At 37.0% G+C, this 16,855-nt stretch overlaps 1 protein-coding gene across 1 annotated transcript in view; it reads left to right on the top strand.

The window, feature by feature from the left end:
- Window positions 1-16,855, top strand: part of LOC102860786 (chromosome unknown open reading frame, human C12orf40) — a 58,827-nt gene that overhangs the window by 31,629 nt on the left and 10,343 nt on the right. Inside the window, exons 6-9 of the mRNA XM_006888235.1 lie at window positions 2,038-2,567; window positions 5,773-5,833; window positions 7,134-7,194; window positions 13,724-13,787. Coding sequence (XP_006888297.1) covers window positions 2,038-2,567; window positions 5,773-5,833; window positions 7,134-7,194; window positions 13,724-13,787 — 716 coding nt within the window. The remainder of the gene's footprint in view (window positions 1-2,037; window positions 2,568-5,772; window positions 5,834-7,133; window positions 7,195-13,723; window positions 13,788-16,855) is intronic.

The following is a 16,855-nucleotide window of genomic DNA, read 5'->3' as shown; positions in this document are numbered from 1 at the left end:
TGTCCAACTCTCTGATGCATAACAAGTGATTGCAAAGACCATAGCCTGTATCAGATGCACCTTAGTCTCCAGAGTGACACCATTGCTCTACCCTGGAGAGGTCCTTAACAGCCGACTTTCCCATCGCAATATGTTTTGATTTCCTGGCTACTGGTGCCAAGAGTGTTGACCATGGAGCCAAGCATTTAGTAATAACCAAGAGCTCATAGGTGTATGAATGGCTAAAGAAACTAATATATTCACAGAATATAATAATTATGCCTACATTTTTACAAAAACTATCAAGAAGTAATAAAATACTGCACAACATGAATGAAATTAGAACAAATTATGCAGAGGACATAAGTCAGTCACAGATGAATCTTGATGGTTCTTGTTATGCCCCATGGAGTTGAAAGTGACTCATACCTGACCTTCCAGAAGTTTTTTAAAGGCTGTAATTACAGAAGAAGAAATTGTCCATCTTTCTCTCATGAAGCAACTAGTGGATTCTAACCCTTATGTTTGTATTGGCAGCACAACTTCTTCCCACCAAGAGCTCACTTATGTTATAAGTGGTATACCACTTATGGCATAAGACCACTATATTAAAAAACCAAGAAATAGTTTAATCACAGAAATAATCAATATTGGAAAGGTAATAGAGAAGAGAAGAGAATGAGAAGGGGGGGGACTATTACGTAAGTACTCAAACTCATTTCCGTCAAGTTTGAACTGACTCAACTTAACCTTAGGGTTTTGGGGACTTTAAACCAAACAGGAGAAAATTGTTTTGCCTTTCTTCTATGGAGATGCTGGTGGATTTGAACTGCCTGAGGCACTGCTTTTGGGTTAAGCAGTGCAGCTCCCTTTAGATCATGCTACTTGTGCTGCACAACCACCCCTCAAAAAACCCCCTCCCATTTCTAAATTATGGCAAAAACAGAAACTAAATGTACACAAATTTAAAAGAAAAGTTACACTTCCATAGTATTTTCATCTCTATTGTTTAACTATGAGTTTAGGGGATGGAGGATAGGAAAGAAAAATACCAAGAGGCCTCTTATTGAGAGAAAACACTGGGTCATGATCAGTTGATATTCATTGGCAAAACAATTAATCTCTCTTCTTAATATAGTACCTAGTGTCAAGGTCACAGGGATTGTCTTTTAGCTCTCTGTTCCCCCAGCACATAATATAGAGGTAAGAATACTAGTACTTGTTCATTATTTTATAAATATATTAGAAAAAATTAATTTGTGTACTTGGAATTTTGGCAGTCTATATATTTTATTCTAAATATCTTTGATCCCTCCAATCTCTGAAGCAATTCAGATAATGCAAATAAATGTGTAAGGCCTCACTGGCAAAATCAAGAACATTCTGATGTCTATTTATTACCTATCTTTGATTCTTGTTCATGAATTGCACTTTATCTAGAATTAGCATTTCCACAATAAGAAAGCTGCTAAAGTAACTAGTTAAACCTTTTCATTTGATTCACCTTATTTCTTTCTTGGCTTTATTACTTAAATATACCTTTCTGTCTATGTTGTTCTTCCTTGGAAGTTTTAGAGTTATTTTCATATTCTCATTATGTTGGAAAATATGTGCTATAATATTTTTATGGTCATTTGATTAGATGTTTAAAACTGGAGATCATTTTTTTATACAATCTTCAAAATACCTTCCTCTGGTGAATGGAGCAGCAGTGACATACAGTGGTTGTTTAGTTTATTCACTAGATGTTATTGCAGAAGATATATTGTAAATTGGTTATTTTGTTAGTATAATAATATTAAACTGTACAGATGTATTTTATGTTGAAATACTAAATGGAGTATATATTATTTTTATACTAAGACCCTAAAAGAAGACATTAGACAAATTTCTACTAAAACTAATGTAATTTACATTATGGTTATAAAAATAAAGGCATTACCTTGATACATGTTGGTAACTACTCAACATATTCTCTAAAATTTTAACTTTAAAGTGTTTCTAAGTGAAAAAAATTTATTATTTTCTTGCTAAATTATATTCTTATTTATCACAAAGTCCAGGAAATGAAAATTTTCTTACTGAAAGATCTGCCATAATTATGAGTGAAGATCATGGACACTTGAATGAAAGAGGAGAGACAGACTTGATTACTGAAAAACAAACAATGCAACCTTTTTGGGGAGAAAATAATAAAGAAGTTTTAAATTCCATTGAAGATGTGAACCAGCCAAACTCCCACATTCTGTCAGAGAATTGTGACTCTTTCATTAGTCAAAATATGATAAATATATTAAACTTAGACCAACAGGGAATAAAGGAAAACATTGATAAGTATGACTGTGACAGCGTGGGGAATATTTGTGTATTTACTAGTTCTAGTAAAAAGGATTCCACAGATAGATGCGTTAAGAGTATTTTTACAATTCCCAAGTTGACTTCCAGTAATTCTGCTTTTAATAAAAGAAGTTATCCTGAAAAGAGTCAGGCAAACAAGAACTATCAGAAAGAATACAACAATAATGAAAGAAAGAATATTAATGCATCTTTTAAGAAGCATTGTTACCCAGCAAGCTCGGAAAAAACAGGTTGGTGTCATATTCAGGAAATGTAGTACCTTATTTTTACACAAATAAGTGTTCTTTGTTTTGTTTTATTTTTAGCAAACTACAAAACCCTCTCACCCACTAATCTCCTGTTTTTGTGTGCATTAGTTACATGAGCATTTAAAATGAGAAAATATGGTAATCTTTCCCTCTCATTTATGTATACATACATACCGGTTGTTGTTGTTGTTATTATGTGCTATTGAGTCACCTGGGACTCATTAGAGACCCTATGTACAACAGCCCTAAACTCTGCTCTGTCCTGTGCCAATCTTATTGTCTCTGAAATGCCTACCCCCATTACCCTATCACTGAATCAATCCATCTCATCGAGGGTCTTCCTCTCTTAAGCTGTCCCTCCACCCTCCCAAGCATGACATCCCTTTCCAAGGATTGGTCCCTTCTTGCAACATGTCCAGAGTTTTTCAGATGAAGCCTCAGAATCCTTGCCTCCAAGGAACAGCCTGGCTTCACCCTCTCCAGGACAAACCTGTTTGTTTTCTTAGCAGTCCATGGTCAATACTCTTGTCCAGCACCACAACTCAAAGGCATCAGTTCTCCTTCTATCATCCCTAGTCATTGTCCAGCTTTGTGATGCATAGCAAGTTATATGCAAAGACCATGGCCTATATCAGGCACACCTTAGTCTCCAGAGTGACATTGCTGCTCTTCAGAACTTTGGAGAGATCTCTGACAGCAGACTTTCCCAATGCAGTATGCCTTTTAATTTCCTGGCTGATGGTGCTAAGATGTTGATTGTGTAGTCAAGCCAATTAAAGCTGTTTATAATCTCAGTCTCCTCACCATTCATCATGATGCTGCCGGTCGGCCCAGTGGTGAGAATGTTTGTTTTCTTGATACTGAACTTCAATCCATATTGAAGGCTGTAGTCCTAGACCTTCTGCAGCAGGCACTTCAGGTTCTCATCATTTTCAGCAAGCAGGGTTGTGTTATCTGCATAATGCAGATTGTTGATGAGTCTTGCTCTAATCCTGACCCCACATTTCTCCTCATAGACTCCTAAATAATCTGCTCTGCATATATATGGAAAATGTATGGCGATAGGACACATCCTTGACATAGACCCTTCCCAATTTTGAACCATGCAGTGTCTCCTTACTCTCTTCTGATGACTGACTGCCTCCTGGTCCAAGTATAGGTTTCACATTAGCATAATCAAGTACTTTGGGATTACCATTCTTCTCATGCCTCCTGGTCCAAGTAAAGGTTTCACATTAGCACAATGAAGTGTTTTGGGATTCCCATTCTTCTCAGAGTTAACCACTGTTTGTTATGGTCTACACAATCAGATGCCTTTGCATAGTCAGTGAAACACAGAAAGACATTGTCTTGTCTGCTATGCTTTCAGCCATGATCTGTCTACATATACATAAGTTCTGGTGACCTTGTGGTAAGAAGCAGCACTGAAATCCCAAAGGCACGTGATTTAAATCCCCCAGCTACTTAGAGAGAGAAGAATGGACAGTGTCTTGTGTGATTTACTGCCTCTGAAAACCTGCTGGTTTTCAGCTCTGAGTTCGTTCTGACTTGACAGCAATATTGTTTTATAGATATGTATTTCAAAAAATATGACATTAAAGAGAATGGTGGGTTTAGAAGGGGTCGTGGTACTAGGGATATTGTAGCTAATGTTAGATGGATATTGGCTGAAAGCAGGGAGTACCAGAGGAAGGTCTATCTGTGCTTCATTGATTATGCAAAGGCGTTTGACTGTGTGGATCATAACAAACTGTGGCTGACTCTGAGAAGAATGGGAATTCCAGAACACTTGATCATGCTAATGTGAAACTTATTCTTGAACAAAGAGGCAGTTGTCAGAACAGAGCAGAGTAACACTGCATGGTTCAAAATTGGGAAGGGTGTACCCCAGGGATGTGTCCTGTCTCCATAACTTTTCAACCTGTATGCAGAACAGATCATCCGGAAGGCTGGGCTCTATGAGGAGAAATGTGGCATCTGGATTGGTGGAAGATCCATAAACAATCTGTGTTATGCAGATGACATAACCCTGCTTGCTGAAACTGAGGAGGACCTGAAGCACTTGCCGCTGAGGGTCAGGGACTGCAGCTTTCAATATGGATTGAGACTCAATGTCAAGAAGACAAAGATTTTCACCACTGGACCGATTGGCAGCATCAGGATGGATGGTGAAGATTGAGATTGTTCATAGCTTTAGTTTGCTTGGCTCCCCAATGAACACTCTTGGCACCAGCAGCCAGGAAATTAAAAGACGTATTGCGGTGGGAAAGTCTGCTGTTAGGGACCTCTCTAAAGTACTCAAGAGCAACAGTGTGTCCTTGGAAACAAAGGTGCATCTGGTACAGGCCATGGTCTTGCAATCACTTGTATGCATCAGAGAGCTGGACAATGTCCAAGGAGGATAGAAGGAGAAATGATGCTTTTCTTTTTTTAAATTTAGGTTGTATGTTTTTCATTTCAATGAACATCTACAGAGATTTTGGGATTCTATTCATTCATTGTTGCACCCTTCTCCCCACACAAAACCCTCCCCCGATTTGCTCCTCTCCTTGAAAAGCAAAAGAAAAACTCCCTCATTGGTACACAATCCCCCCGCACCTCCCCAAACCCCACCCCCTACCCCCAAATATAATCCACTCTGCAACCCTCATTGCATACTCCTACGATAAAAATAATGCCCTAAAATATAATAGTTTTTTTTTAGTTTTGGTGTTGGAGAAGAGTGCTGAAGGAGCCATGGACTGCTAAGAGAACAAACAGATTAATACTAGAGAGGGTTAAACTGGGCTGCTCCTTGGAGGCAAGGATTCTGAGGCTTCGTCTGACATACTTTGGTCATGTTGTAAGGAGAGACCAGTCCTTGGAGAGGGACATCATGCGGAAGGGTGGAGGGCAGGTGCAGGAGGGGAAGGCCTTCTGGGAGATGGATTAATTCGGGGACTGGGGCCATCAGGATGAGTGTGTCGGAGGCAATGAGATTGGCACAGAACAGAGCGGAGTTTAGAGCTGTTGTACATAGGGTCGCTATGAGTTGCAAGCGACTCGACGGCACATAACAGCAACAACAACAATATGACCTGGTGTCAATGACTTTTTTCCTATCTATATTATGTGAATAAGGTTAAAAATAAAAATGGGAATAGACATTGCTAAATTTTGAGTTGAGTCAATACTTTTTTTTTTAAAGGAAAATTTGAAAATAATTACCAAAAGAAAATACCACAGGAAAAAATTCAGGAGAATATTATGTAAGTATTTTGTTAAATCTTGGAAATGCAAATCATTAGTCATATAATACAGATTGAATTGATGCAAATTGAAGTGTGCATATGACTAGAAAAGTGCAGCCTACCCTCAGTGAAGTTTTATCATTTGTCAGAATCTTGGTGATACCATCTTTGTTTAAAGTATAGCACATATTTTCCAGCCCAGAAATGCCATCTTATGTGAACTTTAAATTGATTGATTTGTGGAAACTGATGTGTTCAAGACACTTCTATTCCCATAAGAATGTCAGTTTATTGGTTTATGGCTAGTAATAAGAGGACAGCATGTATAGAAATGCTTACTGGAGTAATATGAGGTTTTTTTAAACTTTGAGAAACTTCCATGAGATGGTTGTTTGACTAGCATAGAATAAGACTAAGAAGAGCTATAGAATTCAAATTTTAATGACATAAGCAAGTTTATTGACACTTCAAGGAACAGCTTATGTTCTAGGAAGAAAATAGTCTCTTCATTGCTGCATCTTCCTATCAGAGATTACGTGCTTTCCCTATGTTCACAATTACCAAGTCTCCCATCCCACTATTGGTACATTTTATTGTTGTTTGTCTTTAAAATAAATTGGGATCTAGCAGATTTTGCTTTCTCTTATGGATGCTGGTATACAAAATGTTCTAATTGAAGATTATTTTTAATATCTCTGTGGGCTCATTTAAAAAATTATTAAGAGTTTTGGGCTGCTCACTGACTTTTTAATATAGTGATTTGCAGATCACAGATAACTATTTTACTAGTAGTTTTAGAAGATTGTAAACATTCAAGTTAACATTTTATTTAGCCAAATCTTATTATTTGAAAATCATAGATTTTTGAACTAATTCCTAGTGATGATATTTTAAAAATAAAAACAATATATGTATAGATGCTGTTTTCAATTATTTGACACAAGTTATTTAAAACCTAGGTTTGTTTAATAAAATTAAGAAAATATGTTCTTGTGAAATTTCCACAGATCCAGCAATATTATGACTGAAAAACTGAATGCTAGGCATTAAGTTCTAGTATGTATTTTATGAAAGGGATGTAAAGTATGGTTCCCAAACTTGACTGCAGATACAAATCACTTATGGAGGTGATATGAAAATGTAGAAAACTGAGTTTGATCCACACATAACAAATAGATTCCTTGAGATAAAGTTTCTCATCTTTATTTTTAAATATATATCACTATAATTTTGAGGTGCACTGAATTTTGAGAAAGACAAATTAGAACAGCAGTTGTCAGGGGAAAAAAATAAATGTCAACTCTCTTATAATCTTTAGGAATAAAACGTCTTTGGGAGAATTGCATTTCCAGCAACCATGGGAAACTGGATATGGAGAGGTAAAGCACATTCATTAACCTTTGTAATTACATGATTGTGTTGTTGTTAGGTGCCATCAAGTTGCTTACAACTCATAGTGGCCTTAAAACAGCCAACCTCAAACCTATCCTGTACCGTTCTCATCATCCCTGAGACACTGGAGCCCATTGCTGAAGTCTCAGTGTCTGTCCATCTTGTTGGAGGTCATCCTCCACTTAGCTGACCCTCCATCTTACCAAGCATTATGTCCCTTTCCAGGGAATAATCTCACCTAATTACATGTCCTAAGAAAGCTTATAGCCTAGTGGCAAGAAACTGCATTGCAATCCTGAAGGCACATTGTTCAAGGCCTCCAGCTACTCTTTGGGAAAAGTATGAACAATCTCCTCCCATGTGATTAACTGCCTCTGAAAACCCACTGCATGGTCAGCTGTGGGTTGGTTCTAACTCCATGGCACATAACAATAACAAGTTATGAATCCAGAGTATGAAAGACAAAGCTTTGTCATCTTTGCCTCCAAGGAGCACTATGGCTGCAACTCTTCCAAGTCATATGTTTATTATTTGGCAATTCATGTCATACATTGAATTGATTTTTGACTCCTAGAAACATCTTGTGACAGAGTAGAACTGCTTCCTATGGTTTCCTGGACATCTTTTTTTCTTGATTGTGATTTGAGTGGAATTTTATAAAGGAAATTAATTTTTTCACTTACCCATTCATACACCTTTTGTTTTACAACATAAATGATAATTCCTACAAGTGATTGCACTTTTCTCCACTTCTGATTTCCATTACCGTTGTCTTCTTGTGTATTCTCTTTCTTTGGTTCTATTGTGATGGTCATCATCTAATTATATGTTACTCTTCCCTTCATCTACCTTAGTATATGTCTGTTTACTTGTTTTTTTTCTTCTTCCCTCTGGTTTCCCAACCCTGGTAACCATGCAATTATTTTTGTGTAAACCTTGTTTTTGTTTTTTTTGTTGTTATAATGTTTACACTATATAAACCACTATATACTGTAAACTACAATACTATATAAATACAGTATTGTGAAAGGAGCAATGTGAGGGTGGCTAAGTCTGACTTCTGCCACTTCATAAAGGGGAAATGTCCTCATCAATAATATCCATAACAGAAAATAGAGAGTTGCTAGGTCAGACACAACCCCCCATGGTCCTGCATGTATTTTCACCAATTCCTGCATTTGACATTTGTTGTTGACTCATAAACTTTACTCACACTTGTGGTACTGAGACTGGGATTTATTAGGGAAGTTAAGTTGGAGAATGGGGAAGCAAAGAATAGCACTCAATGCAAGTCCAAGAAGTCTGAAGGCATAATTCCTCAATTATTCTAGGCTCTGGTTTCAGTTCAGCACTCATCTTCTCCTCCCCAACCCCTCCATAATCCAGCAAGAACAGCAAAACCTTTAACTATGGCCTTTACCTCAGGCCCTTCTAGCTTCACCTTGCCACCTTTTCTCCACAGCAATGCCACAGTCTCTCTGCCATCATCACCAGGGCCTCAGTCTCACTACAGTCTCACTCTGATCTCACTCTCACCAAGATCTTGCGCCAGTCTCCCTCAAATCTTACTGTTCAGTGTGAGAAACGCTCTCCCTCTCACCTCCCCTTCTCTTCACCTTCCTCTTTCTTCCTTCTCCCCTCCCCTCCCCCTCCCTTCTCCCTTCTCCTTCCCCCTCTCCGTTTCCCTCTCTCTCATCCTAGTCCCACAACTGTTGGTGGTGAATTTAAGACCAAGAGTCTATAATGAAAAGAGTTGGCTAGAAAAGACAACTTTTAAGCTAACACTGCAAGTATTTTTTTTTACTTAACATTATTTTAAAAATTTAAGAATTATTTTCGTGCTGACTTTCTTACTTTGCTTATATTTTCCTCACTCCCAGTAAACTATGGCTTATATCTAGAAATGCAAGTGAATACCTTTTCAGAAATTGCAGTTTTCTTTATGTGAATAAGCCAAATAAATTTCTGTAAGTTCTTTAAAATTTCTTCCAAGGTAAAAATGGTTTAAGTATAAATTTGCCATAGGTGGACATAGTCAAACATTCTAAAATATTGACACAGCTGTATACATTTGCCATATCATAATGCAATCCCTGCTTATAATAGCTGTATTATTATTACAATAGTCTGGGAACTGTGGTGAGTTCATTATTAACCTTATTCCTAATGGGTACAACAGTCTTATCCCAAATGACTACTACAGATTCACTAACTCTTGTTCTCTCTAACCATATTTGCAATTATACACACTGTTTTTCTCTCTTATCTTCAAGATACGTGTTGTTGAGCTGCATACCATTGAGTCAAAACCAAGCCATAGCTGACTTTCCAGTAGGAGAAAAATAGACTAAAAATCAAAGGGTGGGAAAAAAGTATACCAAGCAAATGATATCTTTTAAAAAGTGGCAACACTAATCTCTGATAAAATAAACATCAGTATGAAAACCACCATAAGAGATAATGATCAAAAGCAAAATATGTCACAAAGACATAACCCTGGTTAACATCTATGCACCAAATGAGAAACTTGCAAAATTCATAAAATAACAGTTAATAGAGTGGAAGAAAGGAATAGCAGCATCAAAATAGTAATAGGAGACTTTAACACACCACTTTCAACAAATGACAGATCAACTTGAAAGAAACTCAACAAAGATTCAGGAAAACAAAACAAAAAACTGCTGGTGCCAAGAGTGATCAAGTAGCCTACTTGAACTCGTAGATGTATTAAGGGTTCTTTATCCAACTAAAAGTCAGTTTACTTTCTTCTCAAGTGCACATGGTACATTTTCCAGGATTGATTATATATTGGGAGACAAAGCAAACCTCAGCAAATTTAAAACATTGAAATAACACAAAATATATTCTGAAAACACAATGCCATAAACCTAGAAATTAACAAAAAGAAAAAATATAAAAACCCACCTGCACTGTCTCTCCATCCATCCAAGCATGATATTCTTCTTCAAGGATTGGTAACTCCTGGCAGCATACCCAAAGTATATGACATGGAGCCTCAAAATTCTTGTCTCCAAGGAATAGCCTGGTTTCAACTTCTCTAAGACAGACCTATTCTCCTGGCAATCCATAGTTCAATTTTCTTCTCCAGCACCATAACTAAAAGTCAGTGATCTTCTGTTATCCTTAGTCATTTACAGATCTCTGATATATAGCAAGTAATTACAAGTATTATGGCCTGGATCAGCTGCACCTTAGTTTCTGGATTGATATAATTACTCTTCAGCACTTTGGAAAGGTCCCTGACAACGAACTTCTGTACAATTTGTCTTTTGATTTCCTGACTGCTGGTGCTAAAAGTTATCCTTAACTGCCTTTAATTTGCTGGTAATTAAGAAATCCAAAACAAAATCTACTACCATTGTGTCCATTCCTACAGATGATAATGCTCCACTGGGTTTCCAAGGTAATAAATCTTTATGGTAGCAGATGGCTTTATCATTCTCCTGGGATCAACTGGTAGATTGGAACTTCCAACCTTTTACATAGAAGATCAGCCCATAACAAAATATGCAACCAAAGCTACTTAAGAAACAGTCTGAGTTAAAATAAAAAGGAAGGAAATGAAAATAAGTTATCAAATAAATGAGGAAAAAACCCCTCAGGCTCTCGCTGTCAAGTCAGAACCAATTTATGATAAAAACCAAAGTCTCAATCATGTTCCTAGTGAAAATTGTATCTTAAAGAGCTTTTCTAAAACAAAACCAAACACCACAAACTATGAAAATAATGAAATTTATTTGTTGTTATTGTTATTATGTGCTGTAAAATCACCTGGGACTCATAGTGATCCTATGTACAACAGCCCTAAACCCTACTCTATCCCGTGCTAATCTTATTGTCTCTGACACACCTACCCCCATTACCCCAGTCACTGAATTAATTCATCTCATCGAGGGGCTTCCTCTCCTGTGCCATCCCTCCACTCTCCCAAACATGATGTCCCTCTCCAAGGACCAGTCCCTCCCTGCAACGTGTCCAAAGTATGTCAGACAAAGCTTCATAATCCTTGCCTCCAAGAAGCAGCCTGGCTTCACCCTCTCCAGGATGAACTTATTTGTTCTCCTAGCCAAGAAATCAAAAAACGTATTGTGATGGGAAAGTCTGCGGTCAGGGACCTCTCTAAAGTACTCAAGAGCAACGGTGTCTCTCTGGAGACTAAGGTGCACCTGACACAGGCCATGGCTTTTGCAATCACTTGTTATGCATCAGAGAGTTGGACAATGACTAGGGAGGATAGAAGGAGAATTGACGCCTTTGAGCTGTGGTGCTGGAGAAGAGTACTGAATGTACCATGGACTGCCAAGAAAACAAATAGATTCATCCTAGAGAGGGTTAAACCAGGCTACTCCTTGGAGGCAGGGATTCTGGGGCTTCACCTGACATACTTTGGACATGTTGTAAGGAGAGACAGGTCTTTGGAGAGGGACATCATGCTGGGCAGAGTGGAGGGATGGCGCAGGAGGGGAAGACCCTCTATGAGGTGGATTGATTCAGTGATTGGGGTAATCGGGATGGATGTGTCAGAGGCAGTGAGATTGGCACAGGATAAAGCAGAGTTTAGGGCTGTTGTAAATAGGGTCGCTGTGAGTCGCAAGCGATTCGACGGCACATAACAACAACAACAACAACAACAGCAGTCCATGGTAAAGTCAATACTGTTCTCCATCACGACAGCTCAAAGACATCAGTTCTCTTTCTTTCACCCCTAGTTATTGTCCAGCTCTCTGATGCCTAACAAGTGATTGTAAAGACTGTGGCCTGTATCAGGCACACCTTAGTCTCCAGACATTGTTGCTTCTCAGTACCTTGGCAAGATCTCTGACAGTAGACTTTCCCAGTGTAATTCTTCTTTTAATTTCCTGGCTACTGGTATGACTGATGTAACAGAGGCTCAGTTTCTCTGACCTTTTCTATTTTATCTATTGTCATTATTTGAAAAAATGTTTTTTACTTGTGATTAATTTTTCTGCATGTTGATTGTTTTGTTTGCTGTTTCTAAACCAAATTAATTATAATTTAATTTTATTTTAAATTTTTTTATTTAATGCATTTTGACGAAGAGATTGGTTTTCATTCATCCATTAATGCACATTTTCCTTTTACCCCACCTCCAATTTATTTTGTAATGCTTGCCCTGTGCCAGGTTGTTGTCATACACTTAATTTCTAATTGTCCGTTTCTTTCAGATTATCCTTCTTTTTTGCCTATTCCAATGCGCTGTCCATTACCTATCCATTCTTTTCTTGTTCTGCTCCGCTACTCCCCCAGTATAGATCCTGTTATTTTTAAAGTGGTCTTATGCAGTATTTATCCTTTTTGAATGGATATATTTCAGTCAGCATAATGTCTTCCAGACTCATCCATGTTGTGTTGTGGTATTTCATTGTTTTCAGGGCTGCATAATATTCCATTGTGTGAATGTACTGTAGTTTATCTATTTACCTGCTGATGCCCATTTGAGCTATTTCTGTATATTTTACATTATGAATTATGCTGTGTGATAAACATGGGTGTTCATATATGTGTGGTTGTGTCACAGGTCTGATTTTTTTTTTTATATATATTCTCAGTGGTGGGATAGCTGAGTCATGGGATTTCTAATTTTCAACTTTGTGAGGAAGTACCAAACAACCTTCACAGTGATTGTACCATTTTAGATTTCCCATCAGCATTGTATGAGAATTCCAGTCTCTCTGCATCTGTACCAGCATTCGTTGTTGGCTGTCTTATTGAACTTTGTTTGCTTTTATTGCTGGATGTCTCACTTTTATTTTGATTTGCACCTCCCTAGTAGCTAGTGATTTTGAGCAATTTTGCATGTGTTGCTGATTATGTGACCTTTGGTGAAGCGTCTGTTAACCACTTCTGCCCATTTTGTGATTGGGTTGCTTTGTATTTTTTTCTGCTAATGCACAAGTGTATTCTATACATTTTAGTTGAGTCCCTTATAAGATATGTCATTGCCAAATATTTTTTCAGTCAGTGGACTTTCCTATTACTCTGTTGGGGAAGTTTTTTGATGTACACAAGGATTTGATTTTTAGAAAGCCCCAGCTATTTTGTCCTCTCCTGGTTGTAGATTTTTAGTTTTACTTGAAATTGATTTATACCATATTAGGGATTTTGATTTGTCCCTAAATTTTATCTTTGGTGAATGTTTTAGCTTTAGATTTTTGTCCTAGGTCCCTAATCTACATCGAGTTGGTTTCTGTATATGGTGGTGTAAGGTATAGATCTTGCTTTAGTTTTCTGCAGATGGTTATCTGGTTTTGTCAGCACCTAAAGAGACTTTCATTTCCCCACTTAATTTATTTCATTTTGATGTTGATAATCTTCATTCATTTAAAATAATATAAAAGAAGAATTTCATAAAATGATTTGGCACAACTTTAAAATAGTTCCCTGAATTTTTAATAAGAACATAGAGGGTATTATTTTGTATACTTGAAAACTGTTAAACTCTTGTTTTTAGTTTTGTCTTTTCCCCCTTCCTAGATTCTGATGGAAGACAGAGGAACAAGCTCTTTAAAAGCCAGGCCAGCATCTCCTGAGAAAATCTGTCAGTATTATAGTATTTAAAAGAGCTCTAATTTAAATAGAAATATGTCAAATTTTTTAGTTTTTAGAAGCAAATAGGTATTTTGTACATATCTTAGATTGTACTAAAACATGCAGCTGACTATAAATTGTGTTGTTTATATAATATACATGGTCATTATTCAGAGTGTGTAATAAAGAGTAATATACTCAACTTGATGGTATATATCAACAATAATAATAAGACATGTATCCTTATACTCAATTGCATTTCCTGTTAAAGCCCCTAGAGTTGTATCTTAAATTTATCTTTTCTAACTTTTATTGTTATATATAGACTTTCATTATACTTGATTTTTTTAATACTTAAATATATTACTATATAATAGCCAAGTAAATAATAAATAAGCCTAATTATTGATAATAAAGTAATAGATATTTTTCTCTGGACCTAAGTTTTGTCCTTAGAAACCAACCATATGTATATCCCAACTGAATAAGGTAAGGAGTCTTGGTGGTTCAATAGTTAAGCATTGTTAACTGAAAAGTTGGCAGTTCAAAACCATGGTTCTTTAAGACATAGCAATCTACTTCTATAAAGATGACAAAGTAAACATTACTTGATTTTGACTTTTTATGTTGACTTACTTTAAAGCAAACTGTTGACACAAGCATGACTCTAAGCCAAACTGCCAAACTGTTGGCAGTCTGAACTCACCCAGAGGCGTCAGGTGATTTGCTTGTAAGGTCACAGCCTTGAAAACCCTGTAGAGCAGTGTTCTACTCGGCTTAGGCTCATCATGAGTCAGAATCCAGTCAAAAGCAACAACAGCCTACAACTACAAAAACAATTTAACAATCCTGCAAACAGTATGTGCTTTATTAGAGAGCTTCACCAATTGGGATTGTAGTGACCCTCAGTTTTTATAACTCTAGCAGAGATAGGGAGGTCATGGATGTACAAACGTTTGTACGCAACTCATTTGAACACACCAGAAGTGCCTTGTATGACAAGCCTGGCATTCTGTTTTCAAAAGATCACAGCCTTGAAGAATCTATGAAGCCTTTCTACTCTGTGCGTATGGGGTTGAGTCAAACTATTTGCTCAACATGAGCAACATGAGTATGGAGAGCTAACAGAGATGTTGTTGTAGTTGTTAGGTAACATCAAGTAGGGACCGACTCATACATAGCTGACCCTTCAGTGGGTTTTCAGAAACAGTCAGTTGTATGGGTGGAGACTGCCTGTCTTTCTCCTGTGGAGCCACTGGTAAATTTGTAGCTTCTTACTGTCAGAGGACCTTTGTACTATACTAGGAAACCTTATATTATAATGCTGTTACTAAGTGCCATTGAGTTGACCAGGACTCATAGTGACCCAGCTAATAGCATTTGTAATTTTGTTTGTAAGCCTTGTCCTATCCTGTCCCATCATCCTCATCTCTGATATGACTGAGCCTATTTTTGTAAACACTTTGTCAGTCCATCTTATTGAGGGTCTTACCTATTTTTATCTGAATCTTCACCTTTCTCAGCGTGATGCCTTTTTTTCAGGGACTGTCTTTTGATAACATGCCCAAAGTATGTGAGATGTAGTTTCACCATCCTTGCCTCTAAGAAACACCCTGGTTGCATCTCCTCCAGGACAGATTTGTGTTGTTTTTTTTTCTTCTTTTGGCAGTACATGTCATAGTCTTCTCCAGCACCATAATTCAAAGGCTTTAATTCTTCTGGAAGCCCTTATTCATTGTTCAATTTTCAGATGCATAGAGAGCAATAGAAAATACCATGGCTTTGATCAGGCAAATCTAAATTTTTGGATTTTGTGTTTTAAAAATATCTTGTTATGTTAATGAAAGTTTACAGAAACATTGGATTTTCATTTATTCATTCATTGTTACACAATTTCCTCCCTCTCCCTGCCTTCTTCTCCCCAAGTTTACTTTGCAATGCACCTCTTATTTTGGATTATTGTCATACATATAATGCCTAATTATATATTCCTTTTAAACCATTGTTTCTCTCATTTGTCTCAATTCAGTGTTAAGTGTTATCTAGCCTCTCTTTTCCTATTTCCCTCCCCCAAACTCCCAAGTCAGTCCTGCTATAACAGTGGTGTTATGCAATATTTGTCCTTTTGTTGCTGGGATATTTCACTCAGTGTATTTTCTTGCAGGGTTACTCATGTTGTGTAATGTTTTATGAGTTCATTGTTTTTCAGTGCTGCATAGTATTCCATTGTGTGAATGTACCTTAATTTTTCTATCCATTTGTTTGTTAATGAGCATTTGGGTTGCTTCCATCTCTTTGATATTGCAAATAGCACAGCAATAAGCATGGATGTGCATACATCTGTTTTGAGTGATGGTTCTAGTTTCATTAGTTTCAGTAGTGAAATTTCTGAATCAAATGATATTTGTTTCAAATTTTTGAGAAAATGCCATACTGCCTTCCATTGTATTTGCACCATTTTTCACTCTCACCAGCCATGGGTTCCAGTCTTTCCACCTTTCCATTCCAGCATTTGTTGTTTGCTGCTCTGTAGAACTTTGTTATTGTTGCTGGGGTGCATCTTAATCTTTAAATCCTTGCTCCTTAACACTTTGGAGGGGACCTTGAGCATATTCCCAATGCAGCACATATTTTGATTTCCTGAGTGCTGTTTTCATGGGTGTTGATTATGGATCCAAGTAGAATGTTTTCTTTTTAAAAATTTTTTATTTTACATTGTTTTGCTTACAAAGTTTGTATACATTGCTTTTCACACCATCTTTCTAGAATGTTTTCTTGATGTTGCGGTGTAATCCACATTGAAGGCTGTAGTCTTTGTAAGTGCTTCAAGTCCTCTTCTAAAGGCAAGGTTGTGTCATCTGCATAAAGCAGATTGTTTATAAGTCTTACTCCAATTCTGATGGCATATTCTTCACCATATAGTACAGCTTCTCAAGTAATATATTCAGTATACAGATTGGATAGGCACACCTTTTTGATTTTTAAAATATGCAGTGTTTCCTTGCTTTGTTTGGACAGCTTCTTGGTGTATCTGTAGGTTTTGTATAGTTATGTATTTTTGGATTCCTGTTCTTCTTG

The sequence above is a fragment of the Elephantulus edwardii genome, unplaced genomic scaffold, assembly GCF_000299155.1.
Source record: "Elephantulus edwardii isolate Elephantulus edwardi_28Jun2011 unplaced genomic scaffold, EleEdw1.0 scaffold00065, whole genome shotgun sequence".
NCBI lineage: Eukaryota > Metazoa > Chordata > Mammalia > Macroscelidea > Macroscelididae > Elephantulus > Elephantulus edwardii.
Note: the sequence above shows the minus strand (reverse complement) of the source record. Positions and strands in the feature narration are given on the sequence as shown.